We start from the raw sequence: 16,451 nt of genomic DNA, 5'->3' as shown, positions 1-16,451 counted from the left end.
GACGTACAGGATAGTATGTGGACGACCCGTAAAACGTAGTGATGCTCTTTGAGACGACATGTCTTCATACGAGCATGTGTCAGCACCTTTACTAACACTTCACGTGTGCCAGACTATACAATACAAATTCTGCTCGTGAGTAATGTGGTTTGTTACAAATATTTTTGTCAAAACTGTCAAAAATTTGAAATAAGAATTTTTTAAGGTGACGTAAATTAGTGAAATTTGATGGAATCTTGCTATTTTAGAAAGTATTAAAAAATGACCCATTAAATTTTAAAACATGTCTATTGAGCATCCTTGTGCCTGTAGCTCTCCCACTATATGTCTGTCGGCAAATACAAAAGAACTAGCGACGGTAAGAGTTTCTAACTGTTAAACCAAGCCAAGTTGGCAGCGATTTTGATAGCCCAGAAGGAGAAAGTATTAGTTATATGTCATAATTTTATTTAACTCATCATTCAGTAATTTATTCAATTGTGGGAATTCCAACGCGCGCGCATGATGAAAGATACTCTTGATGAAAACTTGAGCTGAAATCTAGGATGTACATAATACAAATTCTACATTACGATACAAGTGCGGAAAAAGTAAAGTCTGAAACGTATATAGGCTATAGCGATAAATTGAAACACGACCGAAGGGATTTTAAATCGACGGGACTTACGAATTCCCTCTTCACACTTGTATCTTTCGATATCTTAGAGCACAGTTTCGACATAGGTACGCAAAATACTAAATTAGCGCCTTACTGTAATTTTACGTTTACGATATTATGAAAAAGGTTCACGAGTTTGTCCTACATGTATACAATTTGATAGTGGTATGTTTTGGTCTAACCCTATGTTTTAAATCAAGCATTTGGTTGGAGTTTGGTAATTGAAAATACTCTAAAATCTGCATCGCTGTTTGTTTTCTCAACAAATAAACTAAACAAAAAATATTTCAAATAATAGCGCTTAATAAAATAATCCTCTCTGTGGTCATTGAGTACAAAATTAAAATCATTCATTCACCAATACATATTCATTCAATAATCTATCTTGTCTATGACGAAAACCCAAAAGTAGAGTAGCAACACGAGGGTTTTGTCTAGAAAAATAGTAAAATATATATAATTCCCGTCCTAAGTCCGCGTACTGCTTCCACTGGATAATTTCAATCGATTATAACATTCTGAAATAAATCCATAACATGCTTATGGATTTGACTGATGAACTGGAGCAGAGTGATAGCGGTATGGAGTCTTTGACAGCGAGCAAAGATGATACCCCTGAGCGTAAGCCTGAAGATAATTTCAGCCTGCCCGTGGTATGTGGTGACGAAAAAACGTAATCTCTAATGGGGCAATTAGTGTGTGCAAACCGTTTAACGTTCGTTTACTTTCTCTTTGCAGTTAGGATCTTCGCCAGAGTTAGGAGGGCCACTGAAGGAATATGATGATGTGAGTATATATTTCTTTGGTCTTATCCCCATCTTAATAGTAAATGAATATCATTATAACTAGTAATTCATCATGTTGCCTTATTACCATCATGTAGGTTATTTGATAACATTTTTAGGGTTCCGTACCTCAAAGAGGAAAAACGGAACCCTTATAGGATCACTCGCGTGTCTGTCTGTCCCTCTGTCACAGCCGATTTCTCCGAAACTACTGGACCGATTTACTTGAAATTTGGCACACGTATGTAAACCTGTGGCCCAAAGACGGACATGCAATATAATCAAATGAAATTAAACGAAATTTAATCATAAGGGGCACTTTTGGGTGGTAATATTGAAAATTAAAAATCAAAGTTATTAGAACTATATTGTGATACATATCAAATAAAAGAGCATTTTATAAGCATTTCAAATATATTTTTTTTATAGTTTTTATTTTGGTAATTTAGAAGTTATTTAAGAAAAATTACCATTCCCCCCCCCTTATCTCCGAAACTACTTAGCGTAAAATTTTCAAAAAATACACGAGATAGCCCTCTACCTGTAGATTACAGGAAAACCTATTAGAAATCTACAATCAAGCGTAAGTCGGACTTAAGAGAAAAAAACTCAAATTGAGATTTTCACTCACTGCCGCTGCAAGTACTTACTAAATGTTTTGAAATTTTGTGAGCGCCATGGACAGGTAGAAAGAAATTCATTTCTGTTTAGAAATTGTTAAAAATTTTAATCATTTGCCAAAATGACTTAAGTTCCTACTAAAAAAGAGGCGCTTAAGACTGTTTAGAACTGCACTGACCATAATATTGCCCTAATAGGTCCAAAAAATGGTGTATATATACGAAAACAAAAAAATTGTGCCACCGACAACCAAAATCTGAAGTCTATTTGCTATATCTCTTATAGTTTCCAAAATATACGCAAAATCTTTAAAGTACAAATCTAGTGTACGTTGCTATCACATGTCGTCAGGCGCTCATGACCTTTTTGTATGGAAATGTCGAAATCCGACTCGCACTTTACCGATTTCCATAGAAAGTTGTGTTTTATTATAGTTTTGAAGGAGGTTTCTTGTTTTTAACCACCAACGCAAAAACGACGGAGTGTTATAATAATAATAATAGGTTTGACACTTGACATGTCTGTCTGGCATCATAGCTCCCGAACGAATCAATCGATTTTGATTTAGTATTTAATGTTTAAGGTGAATTCGTCGAGATTTTTTTTTGTACCACGTAGGTGGCAAACATGCATACGGTCCGCCTGATGGAAAGCGGTCACTGTTACATATGGACGCCTGCCACTCAAGGAGTGGCACATGTGCGTTGCCGAGTCGACTCATTAGAAACTTGTACAAACCTGTACTTAGAAGGGGCCTGGGTGCCGACGACTCAAAGGACCGAAGGAAGGAGGAAGGATCTATTGTCCTAATTACTTCCGTAGGTCCTCCAGTTGCGATACAGGCTGCCAACATTTTAATTACACTTTGTGCATTTTAATCTTTCGGGTCGCATGACCACGCCGTTGATAGTTCATAATTAATGGGAAAATACTTGAACAGGCATCCAGGACTACTTTCCTAGGTTTAAAGATTGATCAGGGCTTAAACTGGGACCAGCAAGTAGATAAACCGTGTGGTAGTCGGGGCAGTGCGTGCTTTGCCTTAGGTCGAGTTGCAAAGTCTGTGGCTCCAGAAGTAGCCCGGACGTGCTATTTCGCCACTGTCCATTCATTAATACAGTACGTTGCGGAGGTCTGGTCTGGGGGTGTTGTCCTGAATGGGAGAGGGTCTTTCGCTTTCAGAAACGAGCTGTCAGGATCGTTGCTCAGGTACCTGTAGACAGTAGACACTCCGGCCAAAGAACTCTTTAAAAAATAAGAATCCTTAAACTAGGAACACACTACGCGGACGTCCGTCGTAAATCGACCGCGGACGGGGATCTGGACAATGAATATACACTTAACCGTGCAAACTATCGGTCGACGGACGTGGACGTGGCCTTGAGCGCATGGACGTTCGTTCGAAATCTGGCTCGCTGGATGTTTTGTTCCGTGCACACTGTTCAGTCGCGGTCGCGGTCGATTTACGACGGACGTCCGCGTAGTATGTTCCTAGCTTTACACTTATTATACTGCCTGCAATAGTTATCATGCAGGTAGCCATTTATGTAAGAGAGAACTTGGCAGCATACAAAACCAGGGGCGGCTCACTCCGCGATTCTATCGCTGCGCTACAAGTACATGTCAGCGGCCGCGAGTTCGCGGCCCATTCATTGGCGACGACCTTCGCGCGGCGCAATAATAGTTATTTGAAGAATCATGAACTTGCGAGTTATTTATAGAATCCTGAACTTGCGAGTTTTTTTAGAACACAGAGTTTAGAACACACGAGAAGTAAAATACATTTGCACCCGAGTGTAACACAAAACTTTTCCCCTCACTGTAGCGAGGAAACTACAACGCAAGAAATGCGTTTATCACTGCTTCCAGTAGTTCCACAGGTGGTAAATGATCTTTATTACTAGATTCACCTACTTTTATCAATTTTAAAGCAGTTCATTTGAATTTATTCAAGGTCAAATTACTTTACCCACTCACTAGTGGGTAAAATGCGTTTTTACCCGCTGGTATTGAAGGACAAAACACGTGTTTCCGAGCTAGTGAGGGGAAAAATTCAATGTTGGCTGCTCGCGTGCGGTCCGTTTGTTAATGTAGGTAAGAATTTAGAATGGCGTCATTTTGTGAACATCAAAGGAGCCTTCCGTACTTGTACTATTATACATAATATATTCTGTGACAAAACTAACATGTGTTCCATTCCAAGTACAACACTCGAAATGCGGGAAAGTTAGTAGGTATCGACCGTAAATTGGCGAAATCCAATTTACGGTCAAATTAACACATGTGATGGACCCTGCCGTCTATAATAAATTGCCGCAATATGTGGTTGAAGCGCCTAGTGTGTCGAACTTTAAGTACCTATCGCTTAAAAAATTGGCTGGTCGAGCACCCGTTCTACACTAATGACAATTTTTTTATTACCTAATTAGAAAAATATGTTTGTGCATTTTTATGTGAATATTGCGTAACTTTTTGTAATTTCAATCTTCTGTCTATTTATTCTCTAAGTATTATTGCTGTATAAATATTATTTTTTTAAATAGAATAGAATAGAATAGAATAGAATTCATTTATTTAACGTCACAACAATCAACGTCAAATCAAATCTTGACGTGTAAAATGGCGTTACAAATATGAATAAATGAATATGAGTATAGGTAGTATGATTATTTTAACCATTGAAAGTTTGTACGGAACCCTCGGTGGGCGAGTCCAACTCGCACTTGGCCGGTTTTTATAATAGGTTATGTTGATTGATGAAAGTCATTGTATAATTATTTTAAATAAAATGCCAATTTTTTTTAGGAACCAGATGAGACCCTGTCTGAAAGACTATGGGGACTGACTGAAATGTTTCCGCAATGTGTCAGAAATGGAACATACACCTTAACTACCAAGACAATGTAAGTTGTAAGATTATACAATTATCACTCTTATTTGATTGAGTGATTTTTCGATATTATCTATATTTCTATCATTAGTATTATGTATGTAAATATTAATAGTTATTAGAATCACTTTCCACTTGTAACTGGGTCAGCTTCAAGTTAGTTACTGGCAAGAAGTTGTGCAGGACCGGGACAGGTGGTGATCTCTCATTTCTGAGGCCAAGATTCACTTTGGATTATTGACCCAAAATAGTTAGTTAGTAAACTTTTATTATAAAAAATATATTCAAAATAAGGTTATTAGCTTATTAAAATTTTCATTAAAGCACAAAAATTTTCACAATGTCTTGCTGCCATCATGGCCCTTTATTTTAAGTTATCCTCTCATACCTTAATGTTAATATTGCATGTTTCTTGTCCAGATCCGGAGCTAAAGCATTCTATGGTTTGTCCCGTTCGCTGGTATGGATTGTGGCCAGCTCGTCTGTAATACTGTTCGCGCCTGTCATTTTCGAAGTGGAGAGAGCTCAAGTAGAGGAGATGCAAAAGTCTCAACAGAAACAAGTAAGCCTTGCTAATAAAATGTACCATTTACATTTCAGTAAACTAAAATAGTAACTAAAAACTTATTCTAGTCTAGAGCAGTGCTGGCTAAGGTATGACCCGCAGGCCTAATCCAGCCTTCTACTGGTCCTTCAAACTAGTTTCTGATATGGCCCAGCACTGCAGAAAGAATGCATTTTTAGTGTAAACCTGGCCCACCTCTAAAATTCCTTCATATTTTTGCCCCCAATAAAATATGGGCCACCACTGATTTAGAATGATGCTTGATATGAATAAGATGAAATTATCAATCATGCAAGTAGTATCTAGATAGTTCTATAAGAGATTAATAACTGTCATTAGGTTGTTACTGTTCTATGTTTTTTGGAATAGTATCATTCACTTAATTTTCTAAAACCTAATTCAAATTTATCTTTTAAATGACTGATCATAATAGGTGCCATCATAAGCTTAGTATATATAGATATGTTTCTTTATTTCATGATAAAAAATACACTATAACGGCTCAGCCACGACATTGGCCTAAGCGCGACAGCGGTGAGTGGCGACCATACATTGAAGCGAGACACGGCTATGGGAATTTTAATTCGCACGTATGGCTGCCGCTCACTGCTGTCGCGCTTAGATCAGTGTCGTGGCAGGGCCGTAAATCTATTACATTTTAAATGGAATAACATTATTTCTGTTTGTTTTACAGGTGTTACTGGGAACCAATACTGCCTTATCAGGGCCCATGCCAAATATGCCACCGATGCCGCGATAAACCATACCCCTAACCAAGCTAAACAATATTCAGTCATATTATATTGTTCTATCCATAATGTCACCCTGAATGCTTTAATGTTAGGTTGTTAGTTATAAATAGAGTAAATAGGTACCCTTTATGTAAATTTCAATATTTCCTTTTGATTTATTCAAAGTATATAAACATTGTATTTATTTTTCAACATTTCAGTCATTGTCACAATTTGAAACGAATTATGCATTTACCCATATGAAGAATCAAAATGCACTCTAGTGTAAAGGTTCTACCCAGAGGTCTTTGGTTTAATGGAATATCCTATTTCCGATAAAATCTAATATATTTAGGAACATTGATGTAGTGATATGATTTTTTCAGTCATTTGTAGATAATGTTTTGTTAACAATACTTATAGAAATAAAATATTGTTAAAGGATTTTTTATTGTTTCCTAAATTTGAAAGCTTTAATAAAATTGACCTTGCTAAATTAATCAGGTACTGAAAATATACACAAATGCACTTAATGTGCTTGTGAATACAGTATAAATGCGTTTATACATTTTTAGGGTTCCGTAGTCAACTAGGAACCCTTATAGTTTCGCCATGTCTGTCTGTCCGTCCGTCCGTCCGCGGATAATCTCAGTAACCGTTAGCACTAGAAAGCTGAAATTTGGTATAAATATGTATATCAATCACGCCGACAAAGTGCAAAAATAAAAAATGGAAAAAAATGTTTTATTAGGGTACCCCCCCTACATGTAAAGTGGGGGCTGATATTTTTTTTCATTCCAACCCCAACGTGTGATATATTGTTGGATAGGTATTTAAGAGCGCTTTCAAAAAATCTGCTTGCTCGCATTTCGGCGCCGGCGGCGCTGGCGTGCGCCTGTGTGCAGACGCACACTATAACCAGAAGCATAACGATTGTAGCCTGCGGTACAGACATAGCGTGCGATCCTCTTCGAACCAACCTTACGTGCGGCTAGAGCGAAAGGGATAGCATTCATGGTCGGTACCGCCACGCCGTCAGTAGCGTAGCGGACTAACCATTATTGATACTTGCGTAAAAATACCACCATATATATTACATATTTGCATACATGATTTCGTGCATCAATACTTGACCTTTTAGTTTAATTATTAAACTTATCACAGTTTTTAGGGTTCCGTAGTCAACTAGGAACCCTTATAGTTTCGCCATCTCTGTCTGTCCGTCCGTCCGTCCGTCCGCGGATAATCTCAGTAACCGTAAGCACTAGAAAGCTGAAATTTGGTACCAATATGTATATCAATCACGCCAACAAAGTGCAAAAATAAAAAATGGAAAAAAATGTTTTATTAGGGAACCCCCCCTACATGTAAAGTGGGGGGATGATATTTTTTTTTCATTCCAACCCCAACGTGTGATATATTGTTGGATAGGTATTTAAAAATGAATAAGGGTTTACTAAAATCGTTTTTTGATAATATTAATATTTTCGGAACTAATCGCTCCTAAAGGAAATAAAAGTGCGTCCCCCCCTCCCCTCTAACTTTTGAACCATATGTTTAAAAAAATATGAAAAAAATCACAAAAGTAGAACTTTATAAAGACTTTCTAGGAAAATTGATTTGAACTTGATAAATTCAGTAGTTTTTGAGAAAAATACGGGAAACTACGGAACCCTACACTGAGCGTGGCCCGACACGCTCTTGGCCAGTCCAAGGCGGTTTTTTTTTCTTAAAAATTATCTTTTAAAACGTGTGTAGCCTTGGAAGAAATAGATTAAAAAACTTTTATAATATAATAAATTGTGTATGTCGGGGTATTGGGAGGCCGAACAGGCGTATCCGAAGGCGTGTTCGACATATTCATGTCGCGTGGGCGTGCACGTGCAGGTTTTCACGAAATAACACTCAAACGATACTGTTAAATCACTGTGTTTACTATTAAAATTAATTTACGACAAAAACATTCGATGATCACAAAAATAAATCACGATTACAAATCATAAGCAAGAGCTAATGGGTTTGTAAGCGACCATCTCGTGCGGGGCGCAGTCAATGAATGACGTCCCGCGCAGCCATGACACTTACAACTCCATTCGGGATTACCCGCTCTTAAAATAAATCAAATGTCATAAACAAATCGCAACTACCCGAAAATTAAACAATTTGAAAAACAATCGAATCAAATAAACCGCGCGCCGTTACGGCCGTCCTGCATAATCACACGTCCTCGTGTGTATCATCTCTGCTGTCTGGTTCATCTGTGAACAATAAAACCACCAATGTACAACACAGCAACCTGCTCGGTCATTCTGACCGGAATACAACTTGAACACACTAATTAAACCGTTACCAAACATCTTTCTTTGCACCTCTTGAATTCCAGCACAACAACTGGCAAAACCAGCTTGTGTAACTAACATGTTAAGTACTGCCACCAAGGCTATGCCACCAAAGTTAAGTTATGCCATCAAGGCTATGATTATGCCACCAAGGCTACGTAATGCCAATTTCACCCAGGATAAGTAATGCCATCAAGGCTAAGTATTGCCACCAAGGCTTAAGTAATGCCACCAAGGCTAAGTATTGCCACCAAGGCTTAAGTAATGTCACTAAAGCTAAGTATTTCCACCAAGGCTTCAGTAATGCCACCAAGGCTAAGTATAAGTAATGCCACTAAGGCTAAGTATAAGCAATGCCATCAAGGCTAAATATTGCCACCAAGGCTTCAGTAATGCCACCAAGGCTAAGTATTTCCACCAAGGCTTAAGTAACGCCAGTAAAGCTAAGTATTGCCACCAAGGCTTCAGTAATGCCACCAAGGCTAAGTATTGCCACCAAGGCTTCAGTAATGCCACTAATGCTAAGTATTGCCACCAAGGCTTAAGTAATGCCACCAAGGCTAAGTACTGCCACCAAGGCTTAGGTAATGCCACTAATGCTAATAAATGTCATTTAAGCTGCTACTTTTCACCAAGACTACCATTTATCAAACTACATTCTATTCACACCTAAAACAACATACAAAAAAAATAGCAACGCAACATCACTCGTTTGTACTGACGAGCGCCGTTAGGACATCCTGACTCTATGCTAATTTCGGTTGTTTCTGTTCTAGTGCGGAATTCTGGAACTTAAAAATAATAATTCCAACTTTAGGAATTGGACGGAGTTCAGCTTGAACTTGCCCAGAATGCAATTAAGATACCATGTGGGTTTTTTTTTTTTTTTTTACTCTGGCGATATTCGATATCAAACTCGAAAATCTGTAGGAAACATCACCAACGGTGCACACGCAGTGCGAGGTCTAATTTCGATTTGGATGCTTTTCCGGCATTGCAATTAGTAACTACTTTAAAATCTATGCCTTTGCAAATAATGCCGGAAACGTTGGTATTCACAATGGTCAGGGTATCTAGCTCCTATGATATCCAGACTTGATATCAAGACTCAGCGTTAGAGGTTCGGTAGCTACAGTATTCGATCACGCGTAATTTACCTTCACAGGTTGCACCAGTATAGCTCCAATCTTGAATTATGCCTGCTTCTAACAGGTCGTCTTTGCACAGTACGATTCGGACCAGCTAATTTTATTTCTAACTGCCGGCCGCCCGGTGCTAACTTTACTAGTTGGAGACCCTTTGACAAAATGGTCTACATTTTCTTTGAGTAACATCAGTACCTGTCCCCGAAAGTCGGTAGGAATGTCGGTATTATTGTGTTTTTTTTTTTATCATTTACTTTAGAACCTACTTCGCAAACAGCTACCATCTTTTTTTTTTTAACAAGTTTATTCTCAGTAATTTCTACTGAATACCCTAACGTCAATACATCTCGCGCTCTTGGTATGCAAATCATCAGGTATAGTATCGAAAAGCAATTGCACTGAGTGTTATGTTGACATTGTTGACCGTGGCTAAAATTTGAATACTACACTATAAACCATAACATTGTTTATCTAAGTCAAATAAATTTACTATATTTTGCTGTCGTTTACCCAGAAAATATTAGCTACACTTTCTCTAATTAGAGAGCATTCCGCATTTCAGCACCCTTATCAAAACAGAATAAATACTTCTCACCGTGATTTGTAGACAGTTGGTCTGACGTTTGCTTGACAGTGCACATATTCACTCGACGCTCCACAACCGCTTCGCCAGAACGATCTTCTTTCTTCGTGCAGCGGGTTGATATATGTCCTCTTTCACCACAGGAGAAACAAGTGAGCGAAGATAGCTTCGTTGGAACTTCCGTCGTATTCTTCAATGTCGATGCCGGACTTGAATCGTTTTTAACACAGCAATCACTTGCCAAGTGGCCCGGCTTGTTACAAAGGTAGCACCTCCGTAATGAATCAACACGTGGGCGTTTAGCATCATTTTGTGCCAACTGTTTATCTTGTGTCGCAGGTCCTCTCTTACGATACGTATAGGCCATCAGTTCTTGTTGCATTTTCACTCTAGTGTCGATTTCCGTAGTAAAAGCCAGTCTTTGTAGTCGTGGGTCAGTTTTAGATGCATGTGCTAAGGTTACAGCTATAGCTATCTGCTCATTTGATAAAGAACTCCACCTATTCATTAGCGTGCTTAAAAACCGATTAGCGTATGACGCTAAACATTCACCATCTTTTGGGTTCTCATTGAGCAGCCTGTATAATGTAGCAGCTGGTGTTTCGACGTAATCAAAACGAGCAAGAAAAGAGTCTTTTATCTGAGGCCAAGTTATCCCAGCAAAACTATTCTGGGCCAGCCAAGACGCTGCCGTGCCTTTTAGAGCTCGACTCAGGGCAATAATTAGGTTGCTACTTGTTATCTCTTTTTCTTGTATGCACAAATCCACTGTAGCGCACCACGCCCGAGCATCGCTATCTCCAGATTCAGGATTAAATTCAGGAAGTACTAGTTTAGTACCTTTAGTATTTGGTTCCTTAATGGTACTAATCAATTCGATCATTTGCCGTTGCTGCATTTCAAATAAAATTTTCCACATTTGATTGTCACTATTATTCAAAATAACACCACTCTGGCCTGTAGGGTTATCCTGCACCGTTTCTGGTAATCTCACTTCCGATGTCGGGGTATTGGGAGGCCGAACAGGCGTATCCGAAGGCGTGTTCGACATATTCATGTCGCGTGGGCGTGCACGTGCAGGTTTTCACGAAATAACACTCAAACGATACTGTTAAATCACTGTGTTTACTATTAAAATTAATTTACGACAAAAACATTCGATGATCACAAAAATAAATCACGATTACAAATCATAAGCAAGAGCTAATGGGTTTGTAAGCGACCATCTCGTGCGGGGCGCAGTCAATGAATGACGTCCCGCGCAGCCATGACACTTACAACTCCATTCGGGATTACCCGCTCTTAAAATAAATCAAATGTCATAAACAAATCGCAACTACCCGAAAATTAAACAATTTGAAAAACAATCGAATCAAATAAACCGCGCGCCGTTATGTATATAATATTGTCTTCTGTCACCGCGATAGTTACTCATGAAATAAATTTATGGAATCAGATTATATCGCGTATAATGAATATAATCCGTTTTCTTAGTTTTATTTCATTTTGTATATGGTATGTTTTCTAGGTACATATGTATAATGGAACTAAGATCGGTTTTCTTTAATTTTAAGTAGTTTTTTTATATTTAAAATGTGTTATTGTGTTTTTAGGGTTTCGTAGTTTGTCCGTCCGTCCGTCCGCCCGTCCGCGGATAATCTCAGTGACCGTTAGCACTAGAGAGCTGAAATTTGGTACCACAATATGTATATCAGTCACGCGGGTCACGCCGACAAAGTGCAAAAATAAAAAGTGGAAAAAATGTTTTATTAGGGTGCCCCCCTACACGTAAAGTAGGGAGTGATTTTTTTTTCATTTCAACCCTAACGTGTGATATTGTTGATAGGTATTTAAAAATGAATTACTGAAATCGTTTTTTGATAATATTAATATTTTCGGAAATAATCGCTCCTAAAGGAAAAAAATGTGTGTACCCCCCGCCCCTCTAACTTTTTAACCATATATTTAAAAAATATTTAAAAAATCACAAAAGTAGAACTTTATAAACTTTCTAGGAAAACTGTTTTGAACTTGATAGGTTCTGTAGTTTTTGAGAAAAATACGGAAAACTACGGAACCCTAGACTGAGCATGGCCCCACACGCTCTTGGCCGGTTTTTAAATATTATGTTGTTTTAATTGCATGTGAGCACAGGACGGTCCACATCTATATATTAGTTTTTTGTAAGGAAATACAACTCTACGCTACGCCTACCTGCTTTAATTGACTGGTGACACACTGAGACAGTGGATGCGCCAGAGTATAAAAGAGTGATTACCATCTCTTGTCAAAGATCTTGTTGAGACGAATCAAACGAACCCAAACACGAAGTGGTTACAAGACCTGGTTGATGAGAACTCTTGACTACCATCTGTCTTCATCATCAGATCCTGGGTACCATCTCTTGTCAAAGATCTTGTTGAGACAAATCAAACGAGCCCAAACACGAAGTTGTTTCAAGACCTGGTTGATGAATTCTCTTGACCACCTTCCAGCTTCATCATCAGATCCTGGGTACCATCTCTTGTCAAAGATCTTGTTGAGACGAATCAAACGAGCCCAAACACAAAGGAGTTTCAAGACCTGGTTGTTGAATACTCTTGACTACCTTCCGGCTTCACCATCAGATCCTGGGTACCATCTCTTGTCAAAGATCTTGTTGAGACGAATCAAACGAGCCCAAACTCGAAGCGGTTTCAAGACCTGGTTGTTGAATTCTCTTGACTACCTTCCGGCTTCATCATCAGATCCTGGGTACCATCACCTCTTGTCAAAGATCTTGTTGAGGCGAATCAAACGAGCCCAAACACGAAATGGTTTCAAGACCTGGTTGATGAGAACTCATGACTACCATCTGACTTCATCATCAGATCCTGAGTACCATCTATTGTCAAAGATTTTGTTGACACGAGTCAGTAACCTAAAATGATATTCAATAATAAATAATACCTACTAAAAATATTAGTCAAGTTAATTAGTTAGTTACCAAAGTCGTCAACCCAAGGATCAAAGTTTTCGGTCGCAGTATACATGCAACAGTGCAGCCAAACACGCACACAAGTGCGGTTTTGGACACGGCGGGTGCCGCACACAATGACAAAATAACTTCGCGATCGTCGAGCCGCGTGCGGAGCGGACTGTCATACGTCCTGCCTCTACAAGCTCTGCCGCGGTACTGACATCGCAAGCGCGCGTAACCGGTAATAAGGAGGCATTTTTAAAAAATCGTCAAAAATATTAAATTGCAAGTAATAGAAAACTTTTGCATAAAATCTGTTTAAGTAAGCGTTGCAGATTATTTTTATATTAAAACTACTTCAGAAACACTTAAGTTTTCGAAGAAATTGACACTTATTCTAAGGTGATTTCTGAAACAAATTGGATTCATCATTTCCTCATTTACTCTATTCTAAAGCCTTATAACAAAGAAGTAGTCTCATAAGATTGTAGTACAGGATATACATAATACAAATTTACCACTTGAAGCATTCAAAACTATCCAAATTTTACAAATTAGACGGACTAAGTCAGCACTTTTCGCGGGTTTTCCTAAACATGCACCAGAAAAAAAATCATAATTAATTAAGTGAGTTAGTTTTCAAAAATCCAGTCTCACAACATGTAAGTTAAGAAGATGTCCTAATCGAATCTTGAACTTAATAAGTCTGTTAGATGACGGAAAGTATAGCATTTTGCCGACTAAAACTATCAATTTTACATTATTACGACGTTTTCGTTGAATGGCCTCTTAAAAATGAATAAGGGTTTACTAAGATCGTTTTTTGATAATATTAATATTTTCGGAAACAATCGCTCCTAAAGGAAAAAAAAAGTGCGTCCCCCCCCTCTAACTTTTGAACCATATGTTCAAAAAATATGAAAAAAATCACAAAAGTAGAACTTTATAAAGAATTTTTAGGAAAATTATTTTGAACTTGATAGGTTCAGTAGTTTTTGAGAAAAATACGGAAAACTACGGAACCCTACACTGAGCGTGGCCCGACACGCTCTTGGCCGGTTTTTTCATCCTAAGAGGATCGTGTTTATTACAGGATTTAAGTTATATCTTTGATCCTCAATAGTAATAATATAAATGTGATAATATTATAATCGCTCATCTACTACGACACCATACTTTTATTATATTACTAGAATTCGTGTCATTTGTTTGCATTTTATTTAATATGAAATTGAGCAGTACACAATCGATTTTGTGCCTGAATAAATATGGTTCTAGTCTTTACCATATCTACGAATAAAAAAAAAGACTAAGAGATGTCCCAAATAATCGTGTTATCGGTTTTTGATTGGTAATTTATATGAATAAGTATGAATTTCTTACATTATTATCATAAATTATTTTTTAAATATATAGCATATATTTTTTTATTAATTAAACCTTTTCTTTTATATGTGTTCCGTTGATTATTATTATTTCAATGTTCAATAGTTTCAATTTATCGATAATGATGCCTCTAGAGATGTGCTAGAGTGAATGGTTCAAATAAACATTCATTCAGTATGAATCACTCACTCATTGAAGTCAACTGTCACTAATGTCAGGCAGTCATTATTTTTTCGAATTGGACGAAAGGAGCTGAATTAGTCTTTTCATGATTTAAATCACAATAACCATGGCTAATACAGGCTTATTGCCATTTGTACGAGGTGTAGACTTCACATGTAATGATTTCAGCGTAAGTATCTTTGAAATTATTCAATTACCATCGTCCACAAAAGAGATGATATCATATCTCTAACCTATGTCCTACTATTTTTGTTGTTGTCCTAAATTACTTATTTATTTCAGGATGAAAAATTCCCAGATGCTATTCGATATATGACAGGGCTTCAATGGTTGAGGCTAGACAAGACAAATTTGACTGAAGTGCCAGAGGAATTAGGAAAACTTATGAAATTGGTAATTAATCATAGAATATAGGGATAAACAGTCCACCTTTATATCTTAGTTTATAAACTTAAATACAAGTATTTTTAGTGAAACTAAATGGTTGTAATTTTTTAGGAGAATCTCTCGTTGAAGAATAATAATTTGGAAAAGTTATTTGGTGAGCTGACAGAGTTGAAATGTTTGAGATCTCTGAATGTGAGAAGAAACAATGTGAAAAGTTCGGGTATTCCTGCGGAACTGTTCCGGTTAGAGGAGTTGACTACCCTGGATCTGTCACACAACAGACTGAAGGCTGTACCTGAAGGCCTGGACAAAGCCAAATCATTACTTGTACTGAATCTCAGCCATAATAAGTGAGTCACTGTTGTTTTGATATTTCATCTTTGTCTTTTATAATATATAGTAATATATATTATGCAACATGCACAGCTCTAAAGTTACACTAGGTCTTTGTTGATACTTAATGTGTTTTTACTTGCCTTGTTAGTATGTTAGTTTGGGTCAAAACATAGAACCTAAATTTGACCCACTTCCCGGTTTCCGGTTGAGCTGAAATTTTGCACACATATGTAAATCATGTGTCATTGCAATATTATGGTATCATGGAGCTGATCTGATGATGGAACAGAAACATGGTCATAAGAACTCTGTTATGAAATGTTATATCCCCATCGAGTGAGGGGTTTTTAGAAATGTCTCCGCAAACAGTATATGACTGTTGAAAGAAAGGTACAGTCAGCGATAAAAGCTTGTGGCAATAATGAAATGTTTACAAAAAAGCTTATTTGTTTATTATCTTTAGAGGTAGGCCATAGACCATAGCATAGTTCCTATTTTACAGTAATTTTTTGTTCTTCCTTTGAAGCATTTATTATTTATTTATGATTTTGTGAATAAACAGTGGTTTATCATGTATTTTTCAATCATTTTTGTGCAATCTGTTATGATTATCATATTAACTATAGAGAAGACTGTTTATCTGACTGAACAATTTGATCTAAAAAGTCTGTTGTTTTGAATACTTGTATTTCTACACTTATTCCATTTAGAGAAAGATGGAAGGGCAGGAGCAAAGCTCTACCTTTCTGACTGTCTGTGCAGTCTCTACAGATGTAGTGTGAGAAGAATTTATTTTGTATTTTTATGGAAACATTTTTTTTTTTTGACGGAGTGGGAATGCTGTTACGCACGATGTGTGAGACTCGCCGTTTCTTTCCCCTCC

At 37.5% G+C, this 16,451-nt stretch overlaps 2 protein-coding genes across 3 annotated transcripts in view; both read left to right on the top strand.

Annotated features, from left to right (window-relative positions):
* Positions 1-256: 256 nt before the first annotated feature.
* LOC125230424 (mitochondrial import receptor subunit TOM22 homolog) lies at positions 257-6,695 on the top strand. Of its 2 annotated transcripts, none has more exons than XM_048135562.1 (5): positions 257-358; positions 1,397-1,444; positions 4,870-4,967; positions 5,375-5,516; positions 6,214-6,695. In XM_048135562.1, the coding sequence occupies exons 1-5, from the start codon at positions 284-286 to the stop codon at positions 6,277-6,279; spliced, it is 429 nt and encodes a 142-aa protein (XP_047991519.1). In that variant the 5' UTR covers positions 257-283; the 3' UTR covers positions 6,280-6,695. The 2 variants fall into 2 exon arrangements, with proteins under 2 accessions (XP_047991519.1, XP_047991518.1); XM_048135561.1 differs by lacking the exon at positions 257-358 and adding an exon at positions 1,047-1,311.
* Positions 6,696-14,867: 8,172 nt separating this feature from the next.
* Positions 14,868-16,451, top strand: part of LOC125230583 (protein flightless-1) — a 47,429-nt gene continuing 45,845 nt past the window's right edge. Inside the window, exons 1-3 of the mRNA XM_048135778.1 lie at positions 14,868-15,014; positions 15,128-15,238; positions 15,344-15,582. Coding sequence (XP_047991735.1) covers positions 14,952-15,014; positions 15,128-15,238; positions 15,344-15,582 — 413 coding nt within the window. The 5' untranslated portion in view covers positions 14,868-14,951. The remainder of the gene's footprint in view (positions 15,015-15,127; positions 15,239-15,343; positions 15,583-16,451) is intronic.

This window comes from Leguminivora glycinivorella, chromosome 10, assembly GCF_023078275.1.
Source record: "Leguminivora glycinivorella isolate SPB_JAAS2020 chromosome 10, LegGlyc_1.1, whole genome shotgun sequence".
Lineage (NCBI taxonomy): Eukaryota > Metazoa > Arthropoda > Insecta > Lepidoptera > Tortricidae > Leguminivora > Leguminivora glycinivorella.
Note: the sequence above shows the minus strand (reverse complement) of the source record. Positions and strands in the feature narration are given on the sequence as shown.